The sequence below is a fragment of the Notechis scutatus genome, chromosome 1 (genome assembly GCF_049901735.1).
Source record: "Notechis scutatus isolate UNSWTSFEM ecotype Mainland chromosome 1, rNotScu1.2, whole genome shotgun sequence".
NCBI lineage: Eukaryota > Metazoa > Chordata > Lepidosauria > Squamata > Elapidae > Notechis > Notechis scutatus.
In genome coordinates, this window is record NC_142009.1 from 98529303 (window position 1) to 98544686 (window position 15384).

The 15384-nt window shown below is 35.2% G+C and overlaps 1 protein-coding gene across 1 annotated transcript in view; it reads left to right on the plus strand.

Annotated features, from left to right (window-relative positions):
* Nucleotides 1-15384, plus strand: part of TRDN (triadin) — a 254804-nt gene that overhangs the window by 165601 nt on the left and 73819 nt on the right. Inside the window, exons 22-55 of the mRNA XM_087972568.1 lie at nucleotides 1683-1721; nucleotides 2549-2581; nucleotides 2700-2738; nucleotides 3391-3423; nucleotides 3527-3565; nucleotides 4995-5027; nucleotides 5140-5178; nucleotides 6738-6770; nucleotides 6926-6964; nucleotides 7087-7119; nucleotides 8172-8204; nucleotides 8319-8357; nucleotides 8480-8512; nucleotides 8617-8655; nucleotides 9434-9466; nucleotides 9581-9619; nucleotides 9748-9780; nucleotides 9872-9910; nucleotides 10233-10265; nucleotides 10380-10418; nucleotides 10537-10569; nucleotides 10674-10712; nucleotides 11860-11892; nucleotides 12007-12045; nucleotides 12164-12196; nucleotides 12301-12339; nucleotides 13294-13326; nucleotides 13644-13682; nucleotides 13805-13837; nucleotides 13929-13967; nucleotides 14194-14226; nucleotides 14346-14384; nucleotides 14760-14792; nucleotides 14897-14935. Coding sequence (XP_087828694.1) covers nucleotides 1683-1721; nucleotides 2549-2581; nucleotides 2700-2738; nucleotides 3391-3423; nucleotides 3527-3565; nucleotides 4995-5027; nucleotides 5140-5178; nucleotides 6738-6770; nucleotides 6926-6964; nucleotides 7087-7119; nucleotides 8172-8204; nucleotides 8319-8357; nucleotides 8480-8512; nucleotides 8617-8655; nucleotides 9434-9466; nucleotides 9581-9619; nucleotides 9748-9780; nucleotides 9872-9910; nucleotides 10233-10265; nucleotides 10380-10418; nucleotides 10537-10569; nucleotides 10674-10712; nucleotides 11860-11892; nucleotides 12007-12045; nucleotides 12164-12196; nucleotides 12301-12339; nucleotides 13294-13326; nucleotides 13644-13682; nucleotides 13805-13837; nucleotides 13929-13967; nucleotides 14194-14226; nucleotides 14346-14384; nucleotides 14760-14792; nucleotides 14897-14935 — 1224 coding nt within the window. The remainder of the gene's footprint in view (nucleotides 1-1682; nucleotides 1722-2548; nucleotides 2582-2699; nucleotides 2739-3390; nucleotides 3424-3526; nucleotides 3566-4994; nucleotides 5028-5139; nucleotides 5179-6737; nucleotides 6771-6925; nucleotides 6965-7086; nucleotides 7120-8171; nucleotides 8205-8318; nucleotides 8358-8479; nucleotides 8513-8616; nucleotides 8656-9433; nucleotides 9467-9580; nucleotides 9620-9747; nucleotides 9781-9871; nucleotides 9911-10232; nucleotides 10266-10379; nucleotides 10419-10536; nucleotides 10570-10673; nucleotides 10713-11859; nucleotides 11893-12006; nucleotides 12046-12163; nucleotides 12197-12300; nucleotides 12340-13293; nucleotides 13327-13643; nucleotides 13683-13804; nucleotides 13838-13928; nucleotides 13968-14193; nucleotides 14227-14345; nucleotides 14385-14759; nucleotides 14793-14896; nucleotides 14936-15384) is intronic.

Genomic DNA, 15384 nt, shown 5'->3' on the forward strand with positions numbered 1-15384 from the left:
TAATATTTATAATGTTAATCCAAACACTTAATCATATGATTACTAATGTAATATTGAATTGAATTCTGAGCTGTGTTGCAATACTAGCAAAACTTCGGTGTGCATTAAGACATTATTTATATGGGCAAATAATATTTTTCTGTCTGTAGTCTGATAGAATAAAATTAAGAATTTCATAGCCTAAGGCCATTTCTTGACAGGGCAGATGCAACATTAAATTGGATTGAGCAACCCACCGATGCCATTTCTAGGGACTTATTGCCAGGATGCCAGATCTTGTTTTCCCAACTACTTACCAATCACTGTTTCTGATCCCATTTCTAACACCAAGTTATTATGAAATGATAATTATGTGCCTAGTGAATAAAGGAAACCAACAGGTAATAGAAAAGTTTAACCTGCAACGATTATTGGATCTATATTAGATATCAATAGTGGGCTTGTTACAGTACTTAGAAACATACATAGCCCCATGTGTCTATTTCTCATTGATTCAACGCATGATTTTGCCATATATGGATAAACTGTAGAAAGTTTATAATGGTACTTTGCTCCCTACATGGTCTTTTGAAATGGGAGTCATTTCTCCCATTTTAGAATATTCAGACATGCATATTAATTTAATAATAATTGGTTGTTGTGAGCTGCCCACAGTTGCTTAAAATGGGTGACAATATACATCTTTTAAATAAGCAAATAAACACTAATTTATTAGCTTTCTTTTCTTGCACATGACTTGTCTGTATAGATCTAATGGAGAAGGACCTTTATATCTCTCTATAGATGATTTGCCTCTATGGCAATAGGTTTTTAGTTTATTTTAATTTTAATTTTTCCTGGGGGGAGGGGAAGAGGTTCTTGTAAGCAAGTGAGTGGGTTCAGGAATGGGATCCAACTGGTATAACTACCAGTTCTGTTGCTCTGCATCGCATGCGTGTGCAAGCCATGCGAGTGCAATTTACGACCTGCTGAGCTGCCTGGACAGCTGAGCAGTGCTGCGTGCAAGTGCACAGCAGTTGGAAAAGCCCTTTTTTCCTGCTTTTTCAACCGCAGCTGTATCACGCAAAGCAGCTGCGGTTGAAAAAGCAAGAAATAAAGGTCAGGTAAGAGCCCGGACCAGCGGGTGGGCCAAAACAGCAGCAGACATAGAACCGGTTCTATATATGCTCTCTGTTTGCTGCTCTTCAGAACTACCGGTTCTACAGAGGTGGACAGAACTGGTAGAATCCCACCCTTGAGTGGGTTGGACAAGAAATTTCTTGTTTGCTGGCAGACAAACAATAGTTAGCTGTCATTGCTGCAAAGCTAAGTTCTGATTCATCCTTGGTCCTCTATGAGCACTGCAAACTTACCAAAAAGCAAAACATATCCTTATTTCTTCTCTCTTGTAATAAAACAAACTAACTTCCCTTTCAAACTCTTAATTGAGCTTACTGTCTACAAGTGACCTCAGTCTATCATTTCACTTTCTGCTCAGTGTAGAAATACTACACTGCTTGCTAAAAACTCTCAAGGGCAGGAACAATGTCCTTGTTTTTTTCTGACTTTCCAGAACCATACAGAAAGAAGAGCTGATAGAAGTAGGAAACTACACCCCATTTTCTCACCTCTGCCTTCTCAGAAACATATTGATATAGAATGCTATTAAAAATTATCATAATTCTTTTTTTCTTTTATATTAGCAGACAGGCCAAAGAAGGCTGCACATGTGAAAGAATATGGTAAGACCTGGGTATCTTTTTCCCCCCAAATTACACTTTCTATTTTGAATACCTTGTATTAATTACATGAAAAATAGACTACATCTTGTTCCTGTGAGTTACTTAGGACTAATCCCTACAGCCCCCTATCTGCTACCCCCAAATCATCCATATTATGGTCTTCACTGAATAATTCTTGCTATCTCTTCAATCCATTCACTGAGTCTGGATGGACCATGTCTGCACATATAATTATATTTTTCTTATTGTAATTATCTCCAGCACGAAAGGCATTTAAAGGACACACTAACAAGTTTATCTAACGGGCTTATTATATTCCGTATAGAATTCCATGCTTCTACCAAACTTTGCCCATTTAAATGTTTATCCTCCTTTGTGTCTCATAATGTATGTGAAGTCTATTAACAGTATTAACATTCTATTAATCAAGAAATTTATTCATTTTGTTACCCATGACAAGCAACTCTCTTTCTGATTTAATATAAATTTTGAAGAACAAAACCACAATTTACATAGATACATGCTCATGGCAATAAGAATAAATTTTGCACAGAATTGGAAGAAATAAACAATTCTAATGAGATCTGATTGGCGACTTAAATTTGGAGAATATGCAGCAATAACAAAAATAAGCAGCATATATACAATAGGAATAAAATAAAAGCCACTTAATCCCTGCTTTGTTTTAATTATGAAATCACAAGACTAATTAACTGTGATCTTGGTTTCTCATTTCACTAATGATATGTACTGTAATATATGAAATAAGCACACCCTTATAGACTCTGATGGAGAAATCATGTTGTGTTCTTCTTCTTACATCCCAGAAACACATAAAAAAGAAAAGCCAATAGAAATAGGTTAGTATGTTAATATTTTCTTTCTTTTACAACTGCAAAACATGATATTGGACATGGATATGGGTTATACAAGTTCAAATTGTGGAATAACTGAAATCCTTATATCTTCTTCTTTTAGCCAAAGTGCCAAAGAAACATGTGCATATAAAGAAATCTGGTAAGACTGGGGTAAAAATGTATCTCAGAAATGGTACTGTTCCCTTTCAACACTTAGTGTAAATTAATAGACGACTATGGAAATGGATGTTCCATATTCTAAATGACTACCCAGTGAAATAAAGCCCAAAATGTGCATAATAAATGACCAGGCCTCATCCACATAGCCCTATAGCTTTGCCTCCAACATGGCTTGCTTGTCTTTTCTTGAGATATCCTCAAATTGGATCTTGGTATTGAATCCCAATTTCTGGAAGAAGGGGTAGAAACTGCTCAGTCTTATTCTCAAGTGAGAAGACATATAAGCCTTAAGAAGAAAAGCACAAAAACAAATAAAGTGCATTCTGCCAACTGAATCCAGAATTTAAGTATTAAATTATATACTCTTTATTTTGAACATTTAAATGCAAAAATCATTTTCTGGTCATATAAACTTTAAGTTATTTTTTTAATCAACAAAAATGAATATATGAGTTATCTAGTGAGAGGAGTCTCCTGAATTCTATCTAAATTTTAATTGAGGATTTAAAACATTCTGTCTCTAAGTGCCCTCAATTTATTACTTCCTTCTTTGTTAAATATGGAATCATTCACTGTTTATTTTGAATACCTGAATGCAGAAATCAAGTTCAAACCTTCTTCTTATTTTCTAGAACCAGATAAGAAAGAAAAGTCAATAGAAATAGGTAAGCATGCTCTTATTTTCTACATTTACTTTACCTAAAAGTTGTGTTAAGGCTAAATATTCAACATATGTGATAATAATATATTTAAATCTTTTCATTTCAGCCAAGCTGCCAAAGAAGGCTGTGTATGCAAACAAAACTGGTAAGGCTAAGGGGAAAAAAATCTGGGACATTCAACTTTCTACCTTGAAAATTAATCAAAGACTACAGAAATGAGTGTTCCATAAGAGAACTATTGAACTAAAATATCAAACATTGATAGGAGATGATTCAATCTTTTGTCAACCATACTAAATTGACTTAATGGGGAAATCCTATATTAAAAATCTGGGAGGAAATGTTGATATGGATGAAAGTGGGAATATTGACTTCGGATCAATTGACTTCGGATGACAAATTTTAACAAATGATATACGAAGAGGCAAATATCATTTATTAGATGTTACCCAGTGGCAATATTTACAGTTACAATAATTGTTAACAGCATTGTTTGAACCAGCAGCATTTTCACTTTCTGAGACACGAGAACAACTAGCTAAATCTTTTAAAACAAAGAAACCAACAATTCATTTCAACAGATATTATCAATAAATCAATTCAATATGCAAAAGGTAAACGATTAGTGGAATAAAGAATTAGAGGTTCCTGTATTGCCTAGATAATGAGACTGTGTCTTAACATCTATACCAAGAATATCAATAGATCTCAATTTCTGACTTATAAAACCAAAAATAATATTTAGAATTTATTGGGCTCCTTTGTGTTTGTATAGAAAAGAATTCTGTAGGATGGCATTTTATTGGGATTCAGTAATGGCAATGCTTCTTTAAAAGCATTAAATTTTGAGACAAAATAATGGAGTACATAAATATTGACTGTACAACAAAAGCTGAGATTTTTTGAGGATAATATTTTCTTATACATGGAATTTCACAACTGAACAATATGGATTCTCTGTGCCCTTATTGTAGCTAAAAACTGGTATTGCAAAATTGAAAAAATAAATGTGTGGTTTTACTGGATTGAAGATCTGTTTATAGTTGCTACCTTTGAGTGGATTGCCTATAGAATGGATAAATATAAGAAAATATGTGTGGATACTATATAAGAAAATATGAGATTCATTTATACAAAGTACTATAGTTTAAAAAAAGAATGAAAGTCATATAAATGTATTAGAAATATACATATACCTGAATAATGTTTGTATTAGATTATATATAGAACTGTATCTGTTTCTTGTTCTAACAACATATTATACTCTGTATCCTATTTTTTCTGTTGTACTTTTTCACTTATTTTTAAGCACTTCTTATGCATTGTTTTGATAATGTATGTATCCTTTTGTTCTTTTGCTTTTCTCTGTTATTGTTTTAAAAGCAATAAAATTATTTTTAAAATGTAGATAGGAGACCGCATTCTGTCCAATGTGATTAATTGGGAAATTTAAAAAAATCTATATTTAAGTGTCCTCACTCTATCACTTTTTCTGTTAAGAATGGAATCATCCATTGATTATTTTGAACACATAAATGCCAAAATCATTTTCAAATCTTCCTCTTACTTTCTAGAAGCAGACAAGAAAGAAAAGCCAATAGATATAGGTAGGTATGGTCTAATTTCCCCACTTCTGTTAATTGAAAGATGGGATACAAATATTAATTATCCATGTTCAATATTTATAATAATCAATATTCTTAAATCTTTTCCTTTTAGCCAAACTGTTAAAGAAGGCTATGCATGCAAGCAAAACTGGTAAGTCCTAAGTAAAAATAATTCTAGAAAATTCCATTTTCCACTTTGAACATTAATAAAAGGCTAGAGAAGTGACTAATTGCTAAAAAATAAATAAAACACCAAATGTTTTGATTCCCTTCATTGCCCTCCCCCATGGGAAGAGATGGCCTATTCTATTGGCACTCCCCAGATGACTGATGAATTGTGTGGAGTTCTGGAGGAGCTTATGGTTTACACTGTGAATCTGGTGGATAGTTTAGGTGAGGTCTCAGTTGTTGCAAGGCATAGGCTTCTGACCACAACATCCCTAGGTGGCCTGTCTCTGTTTATCAATACCAGGCACACTTTAGATTATTGAGAAACCCCAGGAGATGGTACACAAAAGAAATGCAAGCCTGATTAATATGGGGTATTGCCGGTATTGCCTTGTAGTGATAAGGGCAGCAAAATATACATTTTATGAATGTTGATAGCCGTCCAGTGGTTCTACTTATGGTGACCCAACCTCTCCTAGATTCCCTCAAGGATGGCCACTGGATCATCTGAACTGTTTGTTATGGGGAATATTCTAGATATCTGAGAGATAATATTGCTCTGATTGACATTGAGTTGGATTCTGGCTGGGTGGGTCTGATCTGATCTGGGTGCCTAGTGTACAATCTATGATCTGGGTGAGTCCTGAGGAATAGATAGGTTGCTTTGGCTATTTGTCTGTTGAAGCCTCCTGAATTAGGTCTTTGCCACTGTACTGGACTCTTTGAGGTAGTGCCTAGAGCCCAGAAGGTGGTGGTGGTATTCCCTCTCTTCAAGACCCAACAATTTTATATAACTACTGATCTGTCTCTAATCTTCCCCTTTCGGGAAGGTTGCTGAGAAGGTGATCAGACTGCAATTAACAGAATAGCAGAGTTGGAAGGCACCTTGTAGGCCATCTAGTCCAACGCCCTGCCCAAACAGGAGATCCTACACCATTTCTGACAGACGGCAGTCCAGTCTCTTCTGAGAACCCTCTAGGAACTGGATTATCTAGACATATTTCATCTGGGTTTCATGTCAGGATTCAATACAGAGACAATCTCAGTAATCTGACTTTTGTGGGTGACACAAAATTGCCAAGAAAAAAAAAGCCCACAGTGAATAAATCATAAAGTGCCTTCTGCCAAGGGTGAGTTATCTAGTAAGAACAGTCCCTTCAATCCTAACTTAGTTTTATTAGTCAAATTAAAAGACTGTCTTAAAATGACATCAATCTATCATTTAATTCTGTAAGAGAGGACCAGGCTGAGCATGAGAGAGGGGTCAAATATGTCACCAGTCTCAAGTCCCTTCACACCCACAAGATATCTAAATCCAGCCCACCTTGAATTCTGTTGGCTCTTATCTACTGCCGATTTACTTTGACCATTAGTAGTTCAGATTTTTGTAGAGAGTGTTAGATGCAATAACATGTAGACATTTGCACCACCTGGCTTCCTGATTTCTTGCACCTGATGATTCTATGTAAAGTAGGCAATCATCCACTGTTTTTAGAATACCCAAATACAGAAATAATGTTCTCTTCTTTTTTTATTGTCTAGAATCCCCCAAGAAAAAAAGGCCATTAGAAACAGGTAAACATGAATTACTATCCCACCCTTGCTTATGTCAAACATATTAATATAGCACAGTTGTGCAACATTACTTCAAATTCAGTACTTTTAACTTTAATTAATCATTTGGATTCCATCTATGTTATAATCCAAATGTTTGAATCTTTTCCTTTTAGCCAAAGTGCCAAAGAAAGATGTGCATATAAACAAAACTGGTAAGTCCTATGTAAAAATATATCTAGAAAATTACATCTTTCCATTTGAAAAATTGTTATAAGTTAACACATCTCTATGAAGATGAGAGAAATAAAGTTCGGCTCTTTCCCTTATTGTCTAGAACTCCACAAGAAAGAAAAGCCATTAGAAACAGGTAAACATGAATTACTGCCCCATCTTTCTTTATGCGAAACATATATAATATAGTACAACTGTGCAACATTTATTAAACCTCAGTACTTTTAATTTTAATTTTAACCAAACTCCAAAAAAAAAATTTTTTTTTTTTTTTTTTTTTTTTTTTTTTTTTTAAATTTTAAAAAAAAAAAAAAAAAATATATACCAACCTAATCCGAAATGGGCATTAAGAAAAATAAAAGAAGAATAAGAGAAACAATAGGATATCCATGTAAAACTATCTGGTAATATCTGAATCAAAACAAATCTAGCAATTTACACTTCAGTTAACATAAAATTATGATTATGATTGCCTTGAAAAAGATACCAGACCAAAAACAAATCAAATAATGATGAACAATAGAATGCCTTTTGCCCACTCTTGGTTTCCTAGGGCTTATCTCTTTCCCTGCCACCTAGATCATTTGCTTACTGCTTGTTGAAGATATATCTTTGTATGAGATCCTCTTTCTTAGGGCTGGCTTGCAGGACAGGGTGGTTAAAGCTACTCCAGCTTATCAAAATAGAAAATGGTATTTTCTATGAGAGAGCAGACACAGACTTCCACCATGTCTATTCTGTGTTGCCTGGAGAAGGAATCTTTAGTGTGGCCAGCATTGTGGGCTCTAAATATATAGAAGGACCATATGAATTGGTTATAAATGCCCTTCACAATTAATTTAATTTTAACAATCAGATATATTGGCACTTTCACGCTTAAAGTTTATCCTTTCTTTTTAGGGAATGTTAGTCTACCCAATACCAAAAACCAAAACTGAGTGTTAGAATGCAAGAATAGAATAGAGCTGGAAGGGATTTTGGAGGTCTTCTAAACCAGCCCCCTGGTCAGGCAGGAGACCCTATAATGTTTTCTAAGTACAGTGCTCCCATCAGTAATCACTAGCCCTTAAATAGAATCTTGTGACACTGATTTCTCCCCTCCTCTTTCTAGTCTTTTAGAGGGAGGGGCCTTTTAGTATGAACACCCAAATGTTGATATCATATTCTGGTTTTCCTCTTATTTTTTAGAACCCTACAAGACAGAAAAGCCAAGAGAAATGGGTAAGAGCTCTCATATTTTGTAAGGTCCTCTGGAACATATGGGCATTAAAGGGATATTGATCGTTTGGATTCCATCTATGTCATAGTCCAAATGTTTGAATCTTTTCCTTTTAGCCAAAGTGCCAAAGCAAGATGTGCATGTAAACAAAACTGGTAAGTGCCATTTAGAAATAAATCTAGAAAATTACATATTTCCATTTGAAAGATTGTTATAAGTTAATATAACTCTATGAAGATGAGAGAAATAATGTTCTGGTCTTTCTCTTATTGTCTAGAACCCCACAGGAAAGAAAAGCCATTAGAAACAGGTAAACATGAATTCCTGCCCCATCTTTGTTTATGCAAAACATATTAATATAGTACAACTATGCAACATTTATTAAAACTCAGTACTTTTTTCTTTACATTTTAGCCAGGCCACCAATAAAGGCTATCCATATAAAAGAATCTGGTAAGATCTGGATAAAATTTACAGTTCCCATCAGTTAACAGAAAATTATTATGATTATGATTGCCTTGAAAAATAGACGGAGCAAATTAAAAATAATAATAATAGAGTGTCTTCTGCCCAATCTTGGTTTCCTAGGACTTCTCTACTTTTCTGCTTCCTAGATCATTTGCTTATCACTTCTTGAAGATCTATCCTTCAATGAGATCCTCTTTCTCAGGGCTGCCTTGTGGGGGAGGGTGGTTGAAGCTACTCCAGCTTATCAAAATAGAAAATGGTATTTTCTATGAGAGAGCGCAGACAGACCACCTCCATGTCTATTCTGTGTTGCCTGGATAATAATTTTTTTAATGTTACCAGCATTCTGGGCTCTAAAACCTATAGGAGGACCATATCGTTTGGCTATAAATGCTCTCCATAGTTAATTAAATTTGAAAATCGGAGATATTAGAACTTTCACACTTAAAGTTTATATTTTCTTCTTAGGAAAAGTTAGTCTACCCAATACCAAAAATCAAAACTGAATGTTAGAAGGGAAGAATAGAATAGAGCTGGAAGGGATCTTGGAGGTCTTCTAATCCAGGCTCCTGGTCAGGCAGGAGACCCTATAACATTCTCTAAGTTACACTGCTCCTATCAGGAATCACTAGCACTTAAATAGAACCTGGTGAGACTGAAAATATTTCGTCCCTCCTCTTTCTAGTCTTTTAGAGGGAGGGTCCGTTTAGTATGAACACCCAAATGTTGATATCATGTTCTGGTTTTCCTCTTATTTTTTTAGAACCCCACAAAAAGGAAAAGCCAAGAGAAATGGGTAAGAGCTCTCTTATTTTGTAAGATCCTCTGGAACATATGGGCATTAAAGGGATATTGATCATCTGGATTCCATCTGTGTCATAGTCCAAATGTTTGAATCTTTTTCTTTTAGCCAAAGTGCCAAAGAAAGATGTGCATGTAAACAAAACTGGTAAGTGCCATGTAGAAATAAATCTAGAAAATACCATCTTTCCATTTGAAAGATTGTTATAAGTTAACACTTAGTTAACACTATGAAGATGAGAGAAATAATGTTCTGGTCTTTCTCTTATTGTCTAGAATCCCACAAGAAAGAAAAGCCATTAGAAACAGGTAAACATGAATTCTTTATGCGAAACATATATAATATAGTACAACGGTGCAACATTTATTCAAACTCAGTACTTTTTTCTTTTCATTTTAGACAGGCTACTGATGAAAGCCATCCATATAAAAGAACCTGGTAAGATCTGAATCAAAATAAATCCAACGATTTTCACTTCCCATCAGTTAACACAAAATTAGTATGATGAGTTGCCTTGAAAAAGAGACTGAGAAAAAAAGATCAAATAATGATCAATAATAGAATGCCTTCTGCCCATTCTTGGTTTCTTAGGACTCATCCCTTGTCCTGCTTCCTAGGTCATTTGCTTATCACTTGTTGAAGATATATCCTTCTATGAGACCCTCTTTGTCAGGGCTGACTTGCTGCCAGTGGGAAGGGCCCTTAAGTATGAAGACCCAAATGTTGATATCATATTTTGGTTTCCCTCTTATTTTTTTAGAACTCCACAAAAAAGAAAAGCCAAGAGAAATGGGTAAGAGCTCTCTTATTTTGTAAGATCCTCTGGAACATATGGGCATTAAAGGGATATTGATCATCTGGATTCCATCTGTGTCATAGTCCAAATGTTTGAATCTTTTTCTTTTAGCCAAAGTGCCAAAGAAAGATGTGCATGTAAACAAAACTGGTAAGTGCCATGTAGAAATAAATCTAGAAAATTACATATTTCCATTTGAATGTTATAAGTTAACACAACTCCATGAAGATGAGAGAAATAATGTTCTGGTCTTTCTCTTATTGTCTAGAACCCCACAAGAAAGAAAAGCCATTAGAAACAGGTAAACATGAATTACTGCCCCAGCTTTACTTATGTGAAAGATATTAATATATCACAGGTGTACATCATTGATTAAAACTTAGTTCTTTTAACTTTTTATTTTAGCCAAATTACCAATGAAGGATATCCATGTAAAAGAATCTGGTAAGATCTGGATCAAAAGAGATCTAGCAATTTTCACTTCCTATCAGTTAATACAAAATTATTGTGATGAGTTGCCTTGAAAAATATGAGAAAAAAAAAGAAAAAAGAAGAAGAAATAACAATGATTTCTTCCCATTCTTGGTTTCCTAGAACTCATCTCTTATTCTGCTTCCTAGATCATTTGCTTATCACTTGTTGAAGATATATCCTTGTATGAGACCCTTTTTCTCAAGGTTGGTTTGCTGGAGAGGCCGACTGAAGCTACTCCAGCTTATCCAACTAGAAAATTTATTTTCTCTGAGAGAGCAGAAAAAGACCTCCTCCCCAAGTATAATGTTTTGCCTTTAGTGTTGCTAGCATACTGGGCTCTAAACCTATAGAAGGACCATATCAATTGGTTGTAGATTCCTTCCATACTTAATTTAATTAGAGATATTGGAACTTTCACACATAAAGTTTATCCTTTCTTTTTAGTGAGAGTTGGTCTACTTTAAACCAAAACTGAGTATTCTCTAAGTACAGTACTCCCATCAATAATCATTAGCCCTTAAGTAAAATCCTGCAAGACTGAAAATATTTCTACCCACCTTTTTTTAGCCCTTTAGAGGGAGTGTGAGTGTCCCTTCTGAAATGCCTCCCAGGCTTTCCCCCCATTGGCTGCCTTTTATCAGACCACTGACTAGGATGAAGGTCTTGCTTCTGTCTCCCAAGATCACTTCCACATGCCATCACAATAATATCCTCACAGCTTTTCCAGACATGTTCCTCTTCCCTCCACTGCCCCTTGCTTTAACTTTGAACTAGGCAGATAACATTGCTGCAACCCCTGATCACAGCAGCAGGATAAGAAACAAACCAACTGTCTTTGTGCCAGGCAAAGTACGTTTCTGTTTAGTATGAACACCCAAATATGACATCATGTTCTGGTTTTCCTCTTATTTTTAGAACCCCACAAAAAGAAAAGCCAAGTGAAATGGGTAAGAGCTAAGTTACACTGCTCCTATCAGGAATCACTAGCACTTAAATAGAACCTGGTGAGACTGAAAATATTTCATCCCTCCTCTTTCTAGTCTTTTAGAGGGAGGGTCCGTTTAGTATGAAGACCCAAATGTTGATATCATATTCTGGTTTTCCTCTTATTTTTTAGAACCCTACAAGACAGAAAAGCCAAGAGAAATGGGTAAGAGCTCTCTTATTTTGTAAGATCCTCTGGAACATATGGGCATTAAAGGGATATTGATCATCTGGATTCCATCTGTGTCATAGTCCAAATGTTTGAATCTTTTTCTTTTAGCCAAAGTGCCAAAGAAAGATGTGCATGTAAACAAAACTGGTAAGTGCCATGTAGAAATAAATCTAGAAAATATCATCTTTCCATTTGAATGTTATAAGTTAACACAACTCTATGAAGATGAGAGAAATAATGTTCTGGTCTTTCTCTTATTGTCTAGAACCCCACAAGAGAGAAAAGCCATTAGAAACAGGTAAACATGAATTACTGCCCCACCTTTACTTATGTGAAAGATATTAATATATCACAGGTGTACAACATTGATTAAAACTTAGTTCTTTTAACTTTTTATTTTAGCCAAATTACCAAGGAAGGATATCCATGTAAAAGAATCTGGTAAGATCTGGATCAAAAGAGATCTAGCAATTTTCACTTCCTATCAGTTAATACAAAATTATTGTGATGAGTTGCCTTGAAAAATATGAGAAAAAAAAGAAAAAAGAAAAAGAAATAACAATGCCTATTGCCCATTCTTGGTTTCCTAGAACTCATCTCTTATTCTGCTTCCTAGATCATTTGCTTTTCACTTGTTGAAGATATATCCTTGTATGAGACCCTTTTTTCTCAAGGTTGGTTTGCTGGAGAGGCCGATTGAAGCTACTCCAGCTTATCCAACTAGAAAATTTATTTTCTCTGAGAGAGCAGAAAAAGACCTCCTCCCCAAGTATAATGTTTTGCCTTTAGTGTTGCTAGCATACTGGGCTCTAAACCTATAGAAGGACCATATCAATTGGTTGTAGATTCCTTCCATACTTAATTTAATTAGAGATATTGGAACTTTCACACATAAAGTTTATCCTTTCTTTTTAGTGAGAGTTGGTCTACTTTAAACCAAAACTGAGTATTCTCTAAGTACAGTACTCCCATCAATAATCATTAGCCCTTAAGTAAAATCCTGCAAGACTGAAAATATTTCTACCCACCTTTTTTTAGTCCTTTAGAGGGAGTGTGAGTGTCCCTTCTGAAATGCTTCCCAGGCTTTCCCCCCATTGGCAGACTAAGCTGCCTTTTATCAGACCACTGACTAGGATGAAGGTCTTGCTTCTGTCTCCCAAGATCACTTCCACATGCCATCACAATAATATCCTCACAGCTTTACCAGACATGTTCCTCTTCCCTCCACTGCCCCTGCTTTAACTTTGAACTAGGCAGATAACATTGCTGCAACCCCTGATCACAGCAGCAGGATAAGAAACAAACCAACTGTCTTTGTGCCAGGCAAAGTACGTTTCCATTTAGTATGAACACCCAAATATGACATCATGTTCTGGTTTTCCTCTTATTTTTTAGAACCCCACAAAAAAGAAAAGCCAAGTGAAATGGGTAAGAGCTAAGTTACACTGCTCCTATCAGTAATCACTAGCACTTAAATAGAACCTGGTGAGACTGAAAATATTTCGTCCCTCCTCTTTCTAGTCTTTTAGACGGAGGGTCCATATAGTATGAACACCCAAATGTTGATATCATGATCTGGTTTTCCTTTTATTTTTTAGAACCCCACAAAAAGGAAAAGCCAAGAGAAATGGGTAAGAGCTCTCTTATTTTGTTAGATCCTCTGGAACATATGGGCATTAAAGGGATATTGATCATTTGGATTCCATCTGTGTCATAGTCCAAATGTTTGAATCTTTTTCTTTTAGCCAAAGTGCCAAAGAAAGATGTGCATGTAAACAAAACTGGTAAGTGCCATGTAGAAATAAATCTAGAAAATATCATCTTTCCATTTGAAAAATTGTTATAAGTTAACACAACTCTATGAAGATGAGAGATATAATGTTCTGGTCTTTCTCTTATTGTCTAGAATCCCACAAGAAAGAAAAGCCATTAGAAACAGGTAAACATGAATTCTTTATGCGAAACATATATCATATAGTACAACGGTGCAACATTTAGTCAAACTCAGTACTTTTTTCTTTTCATTTTAGACAGGCTACCGATGAAAGCCATCCATATAAAAGAATCTGGTAAGATCTGAATCAAAATAAATCCAACAATTTTCACTTCCCATCAGTTAACACAAAATTAGTATGATGAGTTGCCTTGAAAAAGAGACTGAGAAAAAAAGATCAAATAATGATAAATAATAGAATGCCTTCTAACCAACTGTCTTTGTGCCAGGCAAAGTACGTTTCCATTTAGTATGAACACCCAAATATGACATCATGTTCTGGTTTTCCTCTTACTTTCTAGAACCCCACAAGAAAGAAAAGCCAAGTGAAATGGGTAAGAGCTTTCTTATTTTGTCTTCTGCACTTCTCTGGAACATATGGGCATTAAAAGGATATTGATCATTTGTGTTCAATCTATGTCATATTCAAGATGTTTGAATCTTTTTCTTTTAGGCAAGGTGCCAAAGAAAGATGTGCATATAAACAAAACTGGTAAATACCATGTAAAAATAAATCTAGAAAATTGCATCTTTCTATTTGAAGAATTGTTATAACAGGAATATTTATATTTAATATTTATATACCGCATCACACTGGTTTACAGTCCTCTCTAAGCGGTTTACAGAGTCAGCATATTGGCCCCAACAATCTGAGTCCTCATTTTACTGACCTTGAAAGATTGGAAGGCTGAGTCAACCTTGAGCCAGTGAGAATTGATCTGTCGAACTGCTGGCAGCCGGCAGCTGGCAGAATTAGCCTGCAGTACTGTATTCTAACCACTGTGCCGCCATGGCTCCAATACAACAAATTATCACAATTCCATGAAGATGAGATAAATAATATTCTGGTCTTTCTTTTGTTGTCTAGAGTCCCACAAGAAAGAAAAGCCATTAGAAACAGGTAAACATCAATTACTGCCCCACCTTTACTTATGTGAAAGATATTAATATACCACAGCTGTGCCACATTTATTAAAACTCAGTACTTTTCACTTTTCATTTTAGCCAGACTACCAATGAAGAATATCCATGTAAAAGAATCTGGTAAGATGTGGATCAAAATAGATCTAGCAATTTACAGTTCCCATCAGTTAACACAAAATTATGATGATGAATTGCCTTGAAAAAGAGACTGACAAAAAACATTAAATGGTGAATAATAGAGAGCCTTCTGCCTATTCTTGGTTTCCTAGGGCTTACCTTTGCCCTGGCTCCTGTATCATTGGCTTACTGCTTATTGAATATATATCCTCATATGATATCCTCTTTCTCATGGCTGGCTTGCTGGAGAGGCCAGTTGAAACTACTCCAACTTATCCAACAAGAAAATACATTTTCTATGAGAGGGAAAAAGAAAAAAGACCTCATGCATGTCCATTTTGTGTTGCCTGGGGAAGGTTTCTGTTGCCAGCATTCTGAGTCCTAGACTTATAGAAGAACCATCTCAACTAGTTATAAATGATCTCATAGAGACAATATTGGAACTTTCACAC